Source organism: Ailuropoda melanoleuca, chromosome 15 (genome assembly GCF_002007445.2).
Source record: "Ailuropoda melanoleuca isolate Jingjing chromosome 15, ASM200744v2, whole genome shotgun sequence".
Lineage (NCBI taxonomy): Eukaryota > Metazoa > Chordata > Mammalia > Carnivora > Ursidae > Ailuropoda > Ailuropoda melanoleuca.
The window spans coordinates 64398279-64418059 of record NC_048232.1 but is presented as its reverse complement, the minus strand read 5'-3'; the positions used below and the strand labels follow the sequence as shown (position 1 = coordinate 64418059).

Sequence of the window (19781 nt, the reverse complement as noted above, 5' to 3'; positions counted from 1 at the left end):
TTTTCAACTTCTCATAGGAGCCTGTTACCGTGTTATGAATTATAAGGGCCTTATGGAAAAACAACAACAACAACAACAACTTCTTGATACAAATCCTGGTGAATGTGCCAATGGCTGGCTTTGCTCCCTTATAAAACTACTTCAACTCTCTCTGTCTCTATGAATTAGCAACCATTGTGTAATGGTTGAAAGTATGTATTCGCATTTTTTATGTTTAATTGCTCTCACATTCCTCAAATTAAATGAAACGTCTACAACAGATTCTATCTAAAACTGTATAATGTTGGGAGTATTCAAAGTTAAGAATGTCCTCCTGGAAATGGAATTTGACCTTTTACATACATGAATCTTAGGAGTGTATTTTTATTTCTATTATATTTCCTACCTTCCTCACCAACCCCCAAAACCCCTGCCTTTCCCATGGTCTTTCTCATATCAGTTAATAGCGATTCCATCCTTCTGTTTGGGACAAAAATTTCAGTGTTTCATCATTGATTTTTTTTTACTTTTAACATCACATCCAATCCATCAGCAAATCTACTTCCCTCTACCTTCAAAATATAATCAGAATATATTTCTGACCAGTGCTCCCCTCTCTCCATCCCAGGCTGTGTCCTCCTGGAGGCTGATTCTGAGATGGAGCTAAGCGGGCAGGATGGTTATCCAGGAGTGTTCCTGGGATCAACAAGGCCTGAGGAGGGAAGCAAACAGGCTTGGGCAGAAGGAAAAGTGGGGCTGTTATTCGGTCACAACGAAGGCTAGCACTGCCTCCACAAAGAGCTCTGAGCTGGGACAGCCCTTGGGAATTGTCTTGAATTGAGGTGAGACACCAGGCCTTTATACCCCCGACTGACAGGTCGCCGGATGTAGGCTGCCCTGGGAAGGGGGAATGCCATTGGGCAAAACGGCTTTCTTTAGAGGAGGCAATTTTTGAAGAGGGCTGACAGCCAAAGGCCATTAGCTGGGGACCTCCCAGCTGCTGGAGGAATCAATCTTTCATTCCTGAAGGGAAGCTGAGCAGCATATCACACATTCACTACACTTCCCCATGACCATTTTGATCCGAGCCCCCATTTTCTCGAGAATGGTGCAGTAGCCTCTTTACTGTTTCCCTTCAGCCCTCTTAAAATGTCAGCTAGAATGATCCTTTGAAAATATAAATTAGATGATGTCACGCCTCTGCTGAAAAGCCAACCAGTGGCTTCCCATGTTACCCTGAGTGAAAGCCAATGTCATTACAATGGCCCATCAGACTGTCTATCCTCTGCTTCCCACGACTCTCCGGCCTTAGCCCCAACTACTTGCCCTCTTGCTCACTGCATTCTAGCCACTCTGGCCTTCTTGCTATTCCTTGAAAATGTTTGGCAAGTTCCCATCTCAGGCCTTCACATTTTGCTCTTCCCTCTACCCAAAAGATTCCCTCAGGCCTCAGCATGTCTCCTCCCTCCCTCACTTCCTCAAGTCTTTACTCCTGTCACCTTCTTATGAAAACCTTCTCTAACCAACCTTTTTAAAAACTACACAGCTCCTTCCTCTGGCTCTCACTGTCTCTTTGTGCATTCTTTTTCTCTGTAGCAGGAGCTCCACGAGGGGAGAAGTTTTGGACTGGTACACTGACTGCCGTATGCCCAGCACCTATATCCATGCCTGGCATACAGCAGGTGCTCAAAACATATATGTGGAATGAATTTTTTGTAAGTACAGAGTTCCCATGACTGGTGCAAACTGAAATTGTTCCATGGGTTCTCTATGTCTCTGGGAAAGTCATAACAGCTTTGTTTCCTTTCCTTTTGTTAAGCTTTGGTCATGCAGGCCATTCATTTTTCTTTACCCAAGTTAAATGAGATAGTTTGAGTGTCTTTTATAGAACAGGCAGTCAAGATGCCAGAATTCTGATTTTACCTCACACCCAAACCTTACAAAAACAATTTTTTTTCTTCCAAATTTGCTTTAGGCTCTTAAAAGTTAAAAAGATGTGACTTTTGACAATGTCGAACTATGTCTGAACTCTGCGCTCCCTGAAAGCACTGAAGGTTGAGAAATCCCCCCATCCTTTTGTGTTCCAAGAAATAGCTAACAAACACAAAGGAGAACCCAGCCTTCCCATATTCTGAGGTAAGACCCACCTCTATCCTTCCTCATGATTCCCGTAAGACTTGTGGATGAGTCCCTTGTTCACTTGCCTCTATAAAACTCAGGCCTCCTTCCTTTTCTTTGAGACATTTCTCATTAATAAATGTTCCCTCTACTGCAATAGCCTGAATAAAATTATATCCACAATTGACTGCTCTATTTTGTCTATCACACTATCATAAAGAGAGGACTTGTGTTGGGAGGGTTTATTTTTAGCCTCAAAGATAGTGTTTGTTGGAAAATCAGCAGCTGACAATAGTAAGTGACAAAAGAACTCTTGACAATAGAAAACACAACCAAAGGGTCCACTCCCTCAGCAGAAAGCCAGCATAGAGTTCAGTTTCAGAGCAGGGAATAATTACTTCTTCCAGAGGCTGGCAGAAACTTGATCCAAGCAGATGGCTGGACAAAAAGATATTGTCAGAAATAATTTCCCAGTATATGAAGTAGATGAGACTCTATATAACCTCCCCCTGAAATCAATTATTCCCAATGTGCTAGACAGAAAAGTCTCAGTCCTTTCCTGTCTAGGATCCCTGGTTCTATAGAGATGGGGTGAAGGCAGAAAGCTCCTAGAAGCTAGAGATAGTCATACATTGCATGTCTGCAAGCTCTTACCCTTCCAAGAGGTGGGTCCAGGAGAACCACCTGCCTGCCTTCCCATAGGACAGAAGATCTGTGACCAGCTTATAAAGATCAGGGTTTAGACAGATGGTTTCAACTTTCTTCCAATACCATGGTTAGCCCTTCATACCGGGAATTACATGCCAGTGAGATCCAACAGAAACATTTAGATTCATTCTGTTGGACACAAATCTTCCAAATACTCTACAAAACCAAAAAGTGTCTAGTCAGGCCTAGATGCTGATAAAGTCTGATGCCAGGGACCCTACAGACTTAGGGTTCTTGGGATGAGCGAACTGGATTCAGGTGTAGTGGGAATCTCCTAAAAATTAAATGCCAAGTTTTGTGTGCGTATGTCTGTACACATGTGCGTTTTTTAAAAGAATGATTCCACAAAGAAGCCTGCATTCTTCCTGCAGATTCGACTGGCTTTTCACATTCTTAAAAGGGATTTATTCCCCCCCAAATGCATTAGAATCACCACCTATTACAGATACTCTGAGCCTTCAAAGAACTATTCCCTAGGGGCGCCTGGGTGGCTCAGTCGTTAAGCGTCTGCCTTCGGCTCAGGGCATGATCCCGGCGTTCTGGGATAGAGCGCCACATCAGGCTCCTCCGCTGGGAGCCTGCCTCTTCCTCTCCCACTCCCCCTGCTTGTGTTCCCTCTCTCGCTGGCTGTCTCTCTCCGTCAAATAAATAAATAAAATCTTAAAAAAAAAAAAAAAAGAACTATTCCCTAGACAGATCCCCCTCATCCTTGGCCATGACAGCCAGAGGCACTAAGTTCACCACTAGTCTATGAATGGACTGACTTACTTCATTTGTAGGCACTCAGTCTTTTCCTGGGATCAGCAACGAGCCAAGAAGTCATGCTCAAGACTGTGGTATCAGCAAAGTCCTGATTAAATCATCCATCTCCTAGAAGCTGACAAGAAGGAGGTTATATGCCACCAAAAGAAAGAATAATAATTATTTGATCTAAACCATTTTATAGTGTCGCAGTCTGTTCGTGCTGCTGTAACAAAATACCACAGATTGGGTAGCTTATAAACAACAAAAACTTACAGCTCACAGCTCTGGAGGCTGGGAAATTCAAGAGCGAGGCAGCACATGGTCATGTTCTAGGACCTCTTCTGGCTCAGAACTGGGGTTTTCTCACTGTATCCTCACTCAGAGGAAGAAGCTAGGAAGCTCTGTGGGGTCTCTTCATGAGGGCTCCACTCTGATGATCTAATCACCTCCCAAAGGCCCCATCTCCTGAGACCCTCAATTTTGGGGGTTAGAATTTCAATGTATAAATGGGGGTGGAGGGGAAACACAAGCATTCAGACCATAGCAAATATTTCCCACAAATATTCTCCATTAGGAATGTAATCTGACACTAAAAACAGCACTGGCCAGAGACAGAATGTGAAAATGAAATGAAGACATATAAATATTATCAAGACATTGGGTCTATTTTTTCCTTCTTAAGTACTCAAACCTGGATTTCATGGCCTATGTTTTGAATTAATAATAGCTTTCAGAATCATTGCCATATATTTTACATAATTTTAACAAACAAGGCTTAATTGGCTCACTGAACTGTGTCTTTGTGAGACTTTAATTTTCCTACAAAAATAGTAAATGCCAACAAGATAGACATCCCTGTTCTTCTAAGTTCTGTTTATGATTCTAAGAAGTAAACAGGCAGTTATTACATTAAAAACATTCCCAGTATGCCAGCAACATCTAATTTTAATCTGTGGGTCTTTCAGAGGAAGAACTAAGGGCTAGGAATGGCACAAAGAACCCCCAAATATGCCTGATATCTAAAATCTGAAGCCTGATCCACTTCTACTGGGGAAAAATAAACCACACCTTTCTCAATGTCTTGTCTCAATGTACAGAACTGGATGATATTGGTCACTTAGTCTATAAATAAGATTCCCTTTATTTCTAAATTCCTTTGCGACAGCACCAGGAAAGCATCCTGTAGACCCATGGCAAGAAGTGCTATTTGTCAAACTGGATATCAAATAAATAAATTAAGTGGAATTCTGGTGTCCATATGCATTAGTGTCCCCCAAAGGGACCAACATACTAACTTGGGCAGAACTTACAAAAGCCCAATTGAAGTGCTACCTCCTCTGTGGCCAACTTACTTGCTCCCTCCTCTGTGCTGGCCAAACAGTATCATAATTGCTGGCTGTTAGGTGTGTCTCCCCAACAGGCTAAGATCCTACAGGGCAGGACCTATGTCTTATTTATCTTTGTATCTCTGATAGCTTACACAAATCAGAAGCTCAATGTTTGTAAGGATTCATTTAATGACAGTCACGTACATGTTAGATCAGAATTCCATCCCAATTCTGAATATGCTCTGAATTGGCTTACCAGTTCATATTCCTTATTTTCAGAGTCCTGGTAAAAAGCATTGAAGGACCATGTACTTTCTATTTCCATACTGCAAATCACAACAGGAAAAGGTGATTCTGACTTTCACGCTTCTTAGGGGCCTGGGAGGGTGAAGAATATAAGAAAAACCCTGATAGCTAAAATAATTCAGCTCAACGATTTAGCGAAACATTTTTCTGTACCTGACACTGTTAGAAACTTTACGGACCTCACTGTAGCATGCCGTGATTAGAGATCCAATCCACATTGGTCTCATCGGCCAAACAGTGAGCTCCTGGAGGACTGTGTATTTACTGGTCATCTTTGTGCTTCCCCACCTAGCAGAGCGACTGGCTTATAGTAGCTTCTCAGTAAATGTCTCCTGAATAACTGAATGAGGGGAGTCTCCTTCCAGAACTACCACTTCGAGGGAATTCTTAAGAGAAAGGGATGAAGACAGACTCATTCTACTGCCTCAGTTGCGTGTGTGTGTGTGTACGTGTGTGTGGGGGTGTGGGGGTGTGTGTGTGCGTGCGCGTGCGGGTGCATGTGCATGCACCCCAGGCAAGAACTTCCGCAGGGACCACTGAAATTTGGGGGAATTAACTGGCATTTAAAACCAACCCATTATATTCTGCTCAAGCAAAAGTAGTTTTTAAAATAATTTTTTTTAAAGTTTTAGAAAGTCAAAGTTGTTTTTAAAAATATGTGCAATCCTAAGTGTATCCTAAGAATCTTCCCGGATGTATGCCCAGAGGCCGTATGTGTAAATGTCTGTGGGGGCTGAGCAGGTGACACAGCAGAGGGAGGAGCTGGGTGAGAAGTGTACATTCTGTCGAAGGTGAGGAGGGTGGCGCTCTGCAAGGGGCCTGCCCATTACTGCAACGTGACAAGGGGGATCCAGAATAGCCAAACTTTGTTTTTCCCAGAAAACAAAGGACCCAGAATTCTCAATTTAAAAATATTGGCTGTAATAGGTTGCAAAAAATGTACCTAAATTATTGCCCTCCCTCTCCCAATGCTGTTCGATAGAGCCCTCCCACATTGACTCCAGGCTGGCTTTAGGATTCGCGTCAGCCCACAGAATATTAGCAAAAGGGAGGCAAACAGAGGCTTGAAAAGTGCTTGCCCACTGCAGTTTGCCTCTTGCTGCCCATAGGACTCTGGCCACCAGTGCCAAGTGAAGAAGGCAGGGCAAACTTAACGAGTAGAGACGTGTGACCGAGACACCTCTATCGCTGCAGGCAATAGCACGCCACGTGCCAGGCATGCAAGCGAGGCCACCCCGGATCATCCCGCCTCAGCCAGCTGGCCGGCTGACCACAGATGCCGGAGTCCGGTGGACATTCGCCGCGCTGACCCGCATCGGAACAGTCCAACCGGCTCCCAGAACTGTGAGCTACATTTTAAGCCAACACATGTTGGGGCGGTTTGCTATGTAATAAAACTAATTGATAATAAAATTTAAATATGTCTGGAGCTAAACAAAAGAGGGATCCAACTCACTGGAATTTCTGCTGAATGTAAACATTTAACAAGTAACTCCCTTACATCACATCACTGCTTATAAAAGTGACAGAGCAAAAACCACCTAAAGATCCCTCTCATGGAATAGGAAAGCGGTTAACAAGTGATGACGCGTGCCTACGCAGGCACAGTATGCCACCGCCACACATGACAGTGGAGAACAGCAGCCACACACACCAACTCCCGCTCGGCCACCAGAACACATATGCTTGTACAAATGGAACACGGAGCTGAGTGGGTCGCACAGAGCGGTGGAGAGGGCTTCCTGCTGTGAGGAATAAATAAAAAGCTCAGATTAAGCCCAGAATATTTATGGGAAATTCAGGATATGCGTGTACGGTAGTAGGAGCGGCAGAAAGCTCTCCGCAAGCAATGACATGGCTCTAAAGGGGGATCAGGCAAACAGTGGGATCATGGCGGATATTTTGACAGCGAAAGACATTCTTACATTCAGTAGCTAGAGTTTTTTAAATTCCTTCAAACATGCTGCTGAAAATGATAGGACTTGAAAGTGTGCTCCAAACACAAAGGACAATGAAAATCCCTGGTACAGAAAAATCTTTAACGACATGGAAAGATAGCTATATGTTAAATAAAAGAAGCCAACTGTAAAACAGCATATACAATACAATCCCATTTTTTTATTGAAATATAACTGACATACAATATCCTGTTTTTTCAGGTGTACATCACAGTGATTCGATGTTTTTACACATAATGAAATGATCCCCATGACAAATCTAGTTAATATATGTCATTATACAAAGTTATTACAATATTATTGACTATGTTCCCTATGCTGTACATTGTGTCCTCACGACTTATTTACTTTATAACTGGAAGTTTATACCTCGTAATCCCCTTAATCTATTTCACCTGCCCTCCAGACCCATCCCCTCCCCACACCCCATAACCAACATTTTCTTTTCTGTACATATTAGCCTGTTTCTGTTTTGTTTTATTTGTTCATTTGTTTTGTTTTTTAGATTCCACATAAAGTGAAATCATACGGTATTCGTCTTTTTCGATCGGATTTATTTCACTTAGCATAATACACTAAAATTGCATCTATGTTGTCACAGATGGCAAGATTTCATTCTTTTTTATGGCTGAGGAATACTCCATTGTATATGTATGCCACCTCTTCTTTATCCATTCATCTATCGATGGATACTTAGGTTGCTTCCATCTCTTGGTTACTGTAAATAATGCTGCAGTAAACACAGGGGTGAGGATAGGTTTTCAAACTAGCGTTTTCATTTTCTCTGGGTAAATTTCCAGAAGTGGAATTACTGGATTGTATGGTACTTCTATTTTTGGTTTTTTGAGGATTCTCCATACTGTCTTCCACAGTGGCTGCACCAATTTTCATTCCCTCCAACAGTGCACAAGGGTTCCCTTTTCTCCACATCCTCATCAACACTTGTTATTTCTTATCTTTTTGATTTTAGCCATTCTGACAGGTGTGAGGTGATATCTCGTTGTGGTTTTGATATGCATTTCCCTGATGATGAGTGACACTGAGCATCTTTTCATGTGTCTGCTGGCCACCTGTCTTCTTCAGAAAAATGTCTATTAAGGTCTCTGCCCATTTTTTAATTGGATTATTTGTTTTTCTGGTGTTGAGTTACATGAGCTCTTTATATATTTGATATTAACTCCTTATCAGATATATCTTTGCAAATATTTTCTCCCATTCAGTAGGTTGCTTTTTCATCTTGTTGATGGCTTTTTTTTTTTTGCTGTGCAGAAGCTTCTTAGTTTGGTATAGTCTTAATAGTTTCTATTTGCTTTTGTTTCCCTTGCCTGAGAACATATCCATAAATATATTATTAAGGTTGATGTCTAAGAGATTATTGCCTGTGTTTTCTTTTAGGAGTTTTATAGTTTTAGGTCTCACATTTAGGTCTTTAATCCATTTTGAGATTATTTTTGTGAATGGTGTGAGAAAGTGGTTCAATTTCATTCTTTTGTATATAACTGTCCAGTTTTCCCACCACCATTTGTTGAAGAGACTGTCTTTTCCCCATTTTATATTCTTGTCTCCTCCATTATAGATTAATTAACCATATATGCATGGGTTTGTTTCTGGGCTCACCATTCTGTTCCATTGAGCCAGGCATCTATTTTTGTGCCCATACCATACTTTTGTTTTTTGTTTGTTTGGTTTTTTTTGTTTGTTTGTTTTTCCATACCATACTTTTGATTACTACAGCTTTGTAGTTTATTTCAAAAACTGAGACTGTGGATACCTACATCTTTTAATTTTGTGTGTCCTTTAACTAATTATTGTAGTTATAGTTGCTTTGATACAATCTCATTTTATAAAAAGAATATGCAGCCATAGGAAAGTAACTGGGGGTAGAGGCTAAAACTGGGGTGTCATAGTGGTTATCTTTGGAAGACGGAGTAGGGGTAATTTTTATTTTTTTTATTCTTGCTCATTCGTTATTTTCTAAACTGCTATAATGAGCATGCACTATTCTTGTACTGAGAAAAATTTCATAAAAGTTACAGTTTTTAAAAAGTAAGAGGACATACTCATGAATATACATTCATGTGCATTCCAAACCAAAGCGGAGCAAGACTTTATATTTTTTTGGTCAGTGCTTGCAAACACTCTGTTGCCGCACTGTACTCATTCAGAATTCTGTTGGGAGTAGGTAGCCTCTGGAACTGTAGAATCTTCTACCATGCAAAAACACATGGACTCCTTGCAGGCACGCACCTACCCAATTCTCCCAGGAGATAGGCATATGCCATTCAGCATCACTTTCCACAGCCAGAGGCAGAAATGAGGTAGTGACTTAGGTGCTCTGTTCTTGCATTCTGCAAATCTCCTGCAAGAATGTGAGCAGGTCCAGCAAGTACAGCTGCCATTTGATGGTGGGGACACCCTCCTCATTAAGGGCAACAAGTCAGAGCTCTCTAATGGCCCTGGAAGCCCAGGATGGGCCAGTTCATCACAAATTTTCCTTCACTGCTCACAGAGCACCAAAGTGTCTTTGTGCATGATAGATTCTGATTCCAAGCAAGTGGTGGGAAGATGAATTAGCTAATCATCAGACCCACTTCTAAAATGCCATCTAGTCAGAGGCGGCAGAGCCCAGCCATACTCCCTGGCCATAAAGGTGGTGAGACCAAAAGCCAAAGCAACTCGCTACTAGCAAACTCAGGGGGACAAATAGCAACCTAACAAGTCCAAGATTCAGAATGGCAGGAGGTTTGTTGAAGATGCCACAGAAGTACAGTCTATCACTAGTGCAGTGATGGGGCCAAAAGTCTGAGAATTTTACAAAACAATGAATTAATAGCTGGGCTACAAAATGGAAAATTAAAGCTGATGAGGCCAGCAGACCATCCTTTGGAACTGTTTGTTGAATTGTGAGGTAACTGATCATTTTTAGTAAAGGGAATATGGCTGCCAGATATCTGAGAGGATGCAATCGACATGCCACTGTCATCTTTTGGAACACTCATCTCATGTTCAACTTTATCATTCTATACTTGTCCTGGAATAGAGAGAGATAGAAAGTATAATTTTTTCCCTTTGAACAAAATCCTGAGTTAGGTTAGGATTAGGAAATAGATTCCCCAATTGCTCAGAAGAACAGATCACAGACTGGGAATGTTCACCTGTCCTCTCTTGATTGGACCCATGGTAAAGTTAGTAAATTACATCACATGTTAAAGCTTTTCAGGAAACATGGTAACAGTACTTCCTCCTGCAGTGCCCTCAGCTTTAGCCGCTAACCAGCTCTGCCTGTGAACTTTATCCATGTGCAAACATAGCAGCAAATGAACAGTTACCATTTCTGAGCGCTAAGGGCCAGGCACTAAGACAAGCCCTTGGCAGACATCATTCCTTTCATTACCACAAAAATCTTGGAACGGGGAGGGGGGGGGACGACAACCATGTCCTCTTTTGTACAGGGTTAGAGATGAGGGGCAGCTTGTCCACGGCGATGCTGCTAGCAGGAGGAGAACAGGACTCAAGCTCCAAAGACATATTCTAGCTCATTCACCCCTCAGCAAATCACTTAATCTCACTACAGAAAAGAGGCTCACCTCTCTTGCCCAACTACTTCACAGGATCTTTGTGAGGCCCAAATGCGATCACATACATGAAAAACCTTGAAAACAGTAAAGCGTTTGACAAATCCCATGTGTCATTAATAAGAAGACAAAAGACTAAGTCATAGCCCTTAGGAGCATAATACTTCAATCACTACAACATCAGTGGAAAGACCACACCCTCTTTTGTCCTCCAACTAAATCCCTTAAACACAGGATTTTCTTAAGGAATCTCTTAAAGATGAAGGGCTCAGGGATGCATGCTGGCACCTGAACTGGTCTTGCAGGGAGCTTCAGTGTCTTAAATTTAATTCAGAAACCCTGTCTCAGCGATTTATCCTGACTGGAAAAAGTTACCATTTTATTATTACTAGTAATTCTGTTTCAAAAAAAGAACTACTGTAATTTTACACCCTTAATCTATGCACTACAGGAATGAGAAAAAAAACAACACTGTCTCATGAAAGGCCACATTATATATAGTAATTCACTTTTTATTATCATCATCATTAATAGCAAAGTCCACAGTTTAGTTCCCAGGCAAATCAAAGTAGATGCTTTATATATTATATAAATACATAATATATAATATTATATATAATATATAATATTACATGTGTATGTAAATATATATATATGATACCTGCATGGAATATGAGAACAGTAATTTTTTGAGCCATTATGAGTTTACCAGTTTATTAAAAGGCACTCACACAATTAAAACCTGCATAATTAAAACAACGCAATCTTCAAGCAATTAAAAACAATGAATTGTCAAGTCAATGTGGTAGAGCTACTGAATAATCTGGCCTTTCAGATTACTGGATCAACTGGAAATCCCCTTTTCTCCTTTCATCTACAGATCATTAAAAAGAAAAACACCCCCACCCCCCACCCCACTCCCCCACCAAAGCCCCAAAAACTACCTGCCCTGGGAGAAAGTCAGGATTCCGCACACGCAACTTGGGTACACACTCCCCCGTGGGTTGATAGAGGGAGATCCCATCACTCCAACATGTGCTGGAGCACCGAGGGGTCCACCTCCACGGCCTGCAGGCCCCTGTGCAAGCTTCGGAAGGTGGCCTGCTGCCCATAGCGCTGCCGCCAGCGGACGAAGGCCTCCACCATCTGTGACTGCACGTTGTGCGGGTGGTTGGCCTTACAGCGGTAGATATCCGTCTGGGACAGGCCCAGAGACAGCACCACGGGCTCCCACTCGGGGCCCAGCCTCTGGGCCAGCTGGTTGATCTGCTGGTCCGATGGGGAACTGTTGAGGATGTGCGGCGGGATGCCAGTCATCCCATCATCTGGGGAAAAGAAAGACATGAGGGTGAAAAGAGCAAACAAACACATCAGATGGGGGCAGAGATGAAAAATGTGACTAGAACAGCACGCTGCTTCATCTGGTAGGGCCAACTCCCCCTAGTCTTCTTGGGAGCTGCTCAGGAAAAGGTCATATAGAGGAGCTTACAAAATACCTTTTAGCATCTATGAAAATGTTTATTACAGACAATGTGAAAACGAAAATAAAAATAACTAGAAATCCCATCAGAGAAATGCACTGATAATGATTTGATCTTTCTTTTTGGTCTTGTATATACAAAACCTATGTTTAGGATTTCATGGCAGATACCACTTTATAACATGCTTTCTTCACTTGCATCTCTTTTACCAGAGAGGCCAAGCAGAGGGTTCAGAGGGAATTAAGAATGCCAGCCTGGGCCCAAGTTCCCTCTGGCACTGGCCTCTGGGCACAGGGGTGACACTCTCTCCTGCAGGAATGGCTAGCGCTGGAGGGACATGGGCTAAACAGAACAGCTACTCTCTCCTGATAAACTTGAACATTACCAAGAAAAGTTGCAGTTTCTAACAGAAGCGGAACCGAAGAGGCCTGCTGAGAAAAAAAGAAAACGTAGAGGCCATGAGGTAGCAGGAGGAGAGTTACCACCCTGGTAGAGCCCAGAGGAGGAAGAGAGGGCATATGCTGCGGACTGACAATGAGAGAACCTGACCTTGCACTTCTAGGTCCCAGTCTCCCCGAAGCCAGTCTGCTGAGGAACTCTGACACCGAGTGAGTGACTACAGATGTGCCAGGCATATCGAGGAAGAAGTACCATCAGTTACAATGCAGAAGGCCTTCTAGAGGAAGGAGGCTAAAGCTAAGCCCTGAACATGAGAAAGAGCCCAATGAAGGAAAAGGTAAGGAAGTGTGCCCTGGGCAGAGGGAATTGCCTGTGCAAAGGCCCGGAGGCAGGAGACCATGGCAAATTCAAGAAAAGAAAGTTCAGCGTAGGGAAGTGCAGAGATTGAGAAGCACTCCAAACGCCCCAAATCCTGGTGCTGCTTATTGGTTAGGCCCGAACAAGAAGTGAGCTTTTCATATTCCTCGTTCAGCCATGTGTTCAACAAACAGCACTACACTTGCACTACACTTTCTGTCACCAGCATCACGGGAATCTGAGTCAACCCCACTTCACACTCACCAGCTCATTGTTTAGATTTATGAATTCAGTAAGAAGGCAAAAAGCATCCTATTAGAATAGCTCATGTTTTCCACTGCACATGCCTTTCGCCCCAAGATGGTTGCCAATATCTTAGGAACGAGTTGCAAAAATACTGTCAAGGGCTCTTTCTGGTGTTTGTCAAGACAAGACTGTAATTTTTTTTTTAAATGATTAAGAAACAACTAGAATAATGACAATACTACTGACCAATATTTTATATTAACAGTAATGATTTTATGGCTTTTATAAAAATACGGGCAGTTTTATAAAATGTGGGCCCATTAAAAAAATTCAAGCAACATAAAAAAGTACAAAGGAGAAAACAAGTCATCCAATAACCCACCACTGTACTTAGAGTTGGCGAACATCATTCTGGACATCTCTTCAAACACATATACTGTATTAATAGCTTTTTTTCTCATAAGGGTTATTTAATTTTGCTTGAATACAACAGAAAAAAAAAGAAACAGAAATGAAAACTCAATGGCTTTTAGTTAATTATTATATCATAATGGCTATAGTTAATTATTTAAACAACAACAGCAACACATATAGACACACAAAAGATTTAATGCTGAGAAAAAAGTACATGAAAATTTAAGAGGTAAACTATATATTTTCACATTAACATTCTATAATTAACACTTGCTATTTCTTCTTCCTTTCATCATACCTCATCATTTTTCTTGCCTATATCTCTTTTTTTTTTCTTTAGAGAGAGAGAAAACACACATGCACGAGCAGGGGGCAAGGGGCAGAGAGAAGGAAAGAGATTCTTAAGTAGGCTCCATGCCCAGCACAGAGCCCGACACGGGGCTCGATCTCACAACCCTGAGATCGTGACCTGAGCTGAAATCAAGAGTTGGACGCTTAACTGACTGAGCCCCCCAGGCACCCCCATTGCTTATATAATTTTGTTTTGTTGTGTGTAACATTTTTACGCTTCTGTAACAATAATCTCCCCCTAAGCTGTTTAGTCTTAAAACTACATTATCATGGTTTGAATGTTCATCATTTCTTTTCTGTTGTTACTTTTTTTTTAAACCATGGCTTTTCAACTCCTGCATCTGTTTTTTTCCCTATAAATTCTAGTTAGTTAACATACAGTGTAATATTAGTTTCAAGAGTCAAATTTAGTGATTCGTCACTTATATATCGCACCCAGGGCTCATCACAATAAGTGCCTTCCTTAATACCCATCACCCACTGATTTGAGTCATTTGGGTCAATTTCATCATAAGGTGATTTTTATCAAGAAATACTCATGGTCACTATACTCCTTGAGTTCCTTCAGATCAAGACTGTCTGCTTACTGCTTTCACTATTGAATAATAACTTAATATTTATGAAAACAATTTCATATTATTTTAATATTATGCTTTTAAATTATAAATAAAATTTTACATTATTTAAGAAATCCTATTCCTCTCACAACTTTGTAGATTGTGCTCCTATTTTATGGAGGGCAATGTTGGTATGGAGAATTCTGACACCAACTTGACCATCCACCATTTTGTATAACTTGCTTTTTCGGTCTGGAGCTTATAGTACTGAAGCTTTAGGTAAGGGTATATCTTGGTCATTCTCTATCTGCTTTTCCAGATATATCACATGATCTTCTGACCAAAGATTTAGCTCTTCCTCCCTTTCAGAAAAATTTTCCTGTGTCGTATCTCTGCATTCTTTTTCTACCCCAGATGCTAGATGGCTTTCCCCATCCACCATAGCTATCATTTTCTTATTACTCTAACTCCTTTCCTGTGATCATCTCATGCCTTTCCCCTATGCCATTCATTTGATATTTGGTTATGTTTATGCTGTTTTATTTTGTTTTGTTTTTTTCTGGTTCAAACCCTGTACTGTGTTTTTTCCTCAATTTCTTTTCTTGGCTCCTCAATCTATCTTTTTTTTTTTTTTTTAGATTTACTCATTTGTTTTTAGAGAGAAAGAGAGAGAGAGAGAGCACCAGTGGGAGGGGCAGAGTGGGAGGGAGTGAATCACAAGCAGACTCTTAAATGAGAGCAGAGCCCAACCCGGGTGTTGGTGAGGATGTAAAATGGCACGGCTGCTACAGAAAGGAGTATGGTGGCTCCTTAAACAATGAAACATGGGTTATCATACAATCTAGCAGTTCTACTTCTGGGTCATATACCCAAAAGGACTGAAAGCAGTGACTCAGAGATATTTATACACCCATCTTCAGAGCAGCCCTGTTCCCAATAGCAAAAAGTGGAAGCAATCCAAGCGTCTATCAAGGAATGGAAGAGGAAACAAAATGTAGTATATTATACATTAGAATATTATTTAGTCTTAAAAGGGAAAACATTCTGACTCAAGCTATAACATGCGTGAGACCTGAGGACATTACGCTAAGTGAAATAAGCCAGTCAACGAAGAACAAGTCCTCTATGAACCCATTCCTATGAGGTACCTGCAGTAGTCAAATTCATTGAGATGGAAAGAACGGTGGTTACCGGGGACAGGGTGGGGAGAATGGGGAATTGTTTAATGGGTAGTCAGTTTTGCAAGATGAAAAGAGTTCTGGAGGTTGGCTGCACAATATGAATGTACTTAGCACTACTGAACTGTATACCTAAAAATGGAAAAGATGGCAAGTTTCATGTTATATATATTTAATTACAATTAAAAATAAAAATAAAAATAAATCTCATTGTTGTTTCATCATAATGACCTTGAGTTTTTATTTCCACTGAATTGATCCTGAGTCCTCCGATAGCATGAAATATTTGTGAGATTGAGTTTTTTTGCACCTGGTTTCCGCTCAGGCCCAACTGGTTTTATGTTTACTTTTCACAAAAAAAGCTCTCCCTCTGAGCTACAATTTGTGGTTGGCTGATGCTTTCTACGCAATGCTCTGCCACAGAGGAGAGGTAGGAGACACTAGGCCTGCCCTGGCTGGGGGTCCAGTGTGCTGCTCTCTCTTTTGGAAGCCGATGAAACGTCTTATACCGGAGCCTGCTCTGCCTAGCCTGGGCCCACTCACTCCTACGGTCTCTTTCCTATAGCTCAGCGCAGAGGTGGCCTGGCCTGGGTTGCCTAGGAAAGCAACATCTGCTGACAATGTCTCCTGACATTTACCAAGGCCATCTACTCACCTCCTCCACCAGCTTCTTTCACACAGATCTGAATTAGTAGGGGTCCTTAGGATTTAGTACACTTCCCTTCTTTTCCCAGGATTGCTTCTGAAGGCTCAGGGTGGGGTGTTGCCCTTCTTTGGAAAGGGCCTGCCGCTTTTCAAAGTACATGACATAAAAGTTGTGATTGGTTTTTTTTGTTTGGTTGATGCTGGCGAATGTTTCTGTTCTTAACTGTTTTTTGGTTCAGCTCATCGGGTGTTGGGGCGGGAGCCTCTGTGGTTCTGCTACTCCGTCACCATTCTCACTCCTGGCCAACTATTAATGCAACATCGGCTTTGGGCCAATTATTTGGGAGTGAGGGCAGTATTTGGTCTCATTCCTCTGCACTTTCAGGGTCACATACTCCTTGGGAATACTGCCCCATAACTGGGAGATGGCCAGCAGTCTGTGGACAAAGTCTGGAGCAAAGATAACTGGCACGGAAGCACTACCCAGCCAAGAGAACATCAGGCCCTTCCAAAGAGACCTTCCAGACATGAAGAGACAATAACAGCTGTTTGTGCTATCTGACCTCGAGCGGGAGAAGTATCCTCACGAGGCCCTTCTAATGTGTGAATTCTGCTGAATGTGAAGTTACTTAAAAAACGAGAGTCCCAAGGCTGTAGTCTCAACATCCAAGGATATGCTATATAAAATCAGGTCAAGCTATAAATTAATCCACCGTGACCATCTAGCCACTGTTTCTCAGAGCTTGATGTGCATACCACGAGCAATGTACAAGAGGATATCAGGTGGTCCATGGGTGAACATTCTGTATTAGAACAGTCATGTATCTATTCTAATACAATTAGAAAAGTATAAATAACATTTCAAACTCATGACTGCAAGAATTAAGTAAATAAAAGTTAAAAAGCAGATATAGAATGACACAAAAGTAATAAAAAAGTAAATTTTTAAATAAAAAGTAAATTTAAATAAAGGCAGTAAGTTAGCAGTACAGGTGGTACAAAGATACAGCAAAAATGGAACCAGTAGAACCCAAATGACTGAAGTGTGGAAGTCTGGTGTTTCTCAACAAGTGCATCACGGGCATTTCAGGCAGGACCATCTATCATGCAGGGCTCTCCAGTGCAGGGCGGGGTCTTTACATCCATGGCCTGCACCTCCGACACGCTAGTAACACCCCAGCCTGAGCGCACAAGTCCACATACCCGGGGGTGAGGCAGTAATGTGCCTGGTTAAGAACCACCAGATACTGTGACATAAATCAACTAGTTTTAAATATCCTAAGCAGGGAGTTAGCTCCTTCTGTACTGACAGAATGTTCTCTCTTAAACAGATCCTAACTCTTGCATGCAACTCTTTAATCCCATTTCAGTGAAGTTAAGACTCCCATGTTTCAAACAAAACAACATTCTCTACCAAACCCATCTACCACAATGAAGCCATCCATTTGAAGAGATAAATGCCCCACTCCCCATCTCCCTACGTACCCTCCCGTCCATCCCCCCTCCCATCTCTGTGGTTATTACATCTCCAACTATCTCCTCCTCTCTCACTCATACCTAATTAACCACTGCTCTGGCCTCAAACCAAAAATCTCCTTTCCAATTCCTATTGCATTTAGAGTCCTATTGCATTTAGAATCTAAAAGTTTCACACTTAACTTTTTTGTTTCTTAGAGGATGCTTCTGTCTCCCAAGCTCCTTATGGGCAGAGATCATGTCTTCTACTTCTTGCCCTCCTCCAACCTTTAGCCCCTTGCTGACCACGATATGGAACTCAATGTACAGTAGCTTATCATATTCTTTTTTAAAATTTTTATTTAAATTCTATTAATTAACATATAGTATATTATTAGTTTCAGAGGCAGAGTTCAGTGATTCATCAGTTGCATAAAACACCCAGTGGTCATGACATCACATGCCCTCCTTAATGCCCATCACCCAGTTACCCCATCCCCCCACCCGCCTCCCCTAAAGCAAACCTCAGTTTGGTTCCTATAGTTAAGAGAAAGACAATTATCATATGATTTCACCCATGTGGAATTTAAAAAACAAAACAGAAGATCATAGGGGAAGGGAGGGGGAAAAAAACTCATCGTATTCTTAAAAATGTTCTTCCAAGTCAAGTTTCCAATTCACCATCTCCATTAGCTATGTGCTTCTGAGTTTCTTACTTGTTCCAAAAAAAGAAGTCATTTCTTCCAACAAATCTTTGTATGGACAGCACCCCCTGGTCTATCCTGGCTGAGTGTGCAATCTCCAAATGAAGGAAAATCCACAAGCCCAGCGTCCTGCCTGGTCAACCTCCCCTTTTTGATCTATATTCTATAATACATGGCTACCTTAATGGTGACCTAAAAAGGGGGAACTATACAGGATTCAGAAGCACAGTTATGGAGTAAAGGAAAGGCATAGCAGATCCATAAGCAGCTGCTAGGAGACTCAGATAAATCTATGCTTAGGAATCTACAATAACAGTTCGAAAGGGTCTTAACTATAAAAAATTCCTTCTTTAAAAAAGATATTTTATTTATTTATTTGAGAGCGTGTGAGAGAGCATGAGTCAGGGAGAGGGGCAGAGGGAGAAGCAGGCTCCCTGCTGAACAGAGAGCCAGACACGGGGATCGATCCCAGGACCCCGGGATCATGACCTGAGCTGAAGGCTGAGCCTTCAAACCTACTGAGCCACCAAAGCGCCCCCTATAAAATTCCTTTTTACACTACAGTTATTTTGTGATATAACCACGGTTGTAAGTATATATGAGTTCCACGCGGTTGGACTTGGGGTTGCACTTTTAAAAACTATATACATTACTTTGCAGAATTTGGTAATATATCACCCTTCCCAAACCACTGCTGCAGTGATCCTCTATCACCGATGACAGTATCATATGCTTTCAGTTTGTGGACCAGAAAAAAAGGTAAGCTAAGAGACTGCCCCTTTTGGGACACCTGGATGGCTCAGTCAGTTAAGCCTCTGCCTTCGGCTCAGGTCATGATCCTGGGGTCCTGGGATTGAGTCCCACATTGGGCTACTTGTTCAGTGGGGAGCCTGTTTCTCCCTCTGCCTCTGCTGCTCCTCCTGCTTGTACCCCCCCATTAAATAAATAAATAAATAAATAAATAAATAAATAAATAAATAAAATCTTTAAAAAGAGAGAGATAGAGAGAGAGAGACTGCCCCTTTCTAGTGTAGCCACTTTTTAGGAGCAAAAGCCTAACCTTGCCTCAAGGACATGTAAGGCCTTTGCAGGTTGATGTTCCATTGACCAAGGCAAGGCATGTGACCAAGCCCAAGACTAACAGGACAGGGTATTAAATGTTCTCACAGGGCAGTAGGAGATTATTGCTAAGCAATAATCTATAAACACTCACAAGTATACTAATACATTTTTTAAATCTAGATGAACTGATACTGGGATATATATAATGCCAAAATT

At 41.7% G+C, this 19781-nt stretch overlaps 1 protein-coding gene across 5 annotated transcripts in view; it reads right to left on the bottom strand.

Moving 5' to 3' along the window:
- The window catches only part of CRADD (CASP2 and RIPK1 domain containing adaptor with death domain), a 365696-nt gene that overhangs the window by 186490 nt on the left and 159425 nt on the right, over window positions 1-19781 (bottom strand). For 4 of the 5 annotated variants that reach the window (XM_034643483.1, XM_034643484.1, XM_019802337.2 and 1 more), the window contains exon 3: window positions 11661-12041. In XM_034643483.1, the coding sequence (XP_034499374.1) occupies window positions 11740-12041 (302 nt within the window). In that variant the 3' untranslated portion in view covers window positions 11661-11739. Of the gene's footprint in view, window positions 1-11660; window positions 12042-19781 lie in introns of those variants that run through there. The other variant, XM_034643485.1, reaches the window with a different exon arrangement.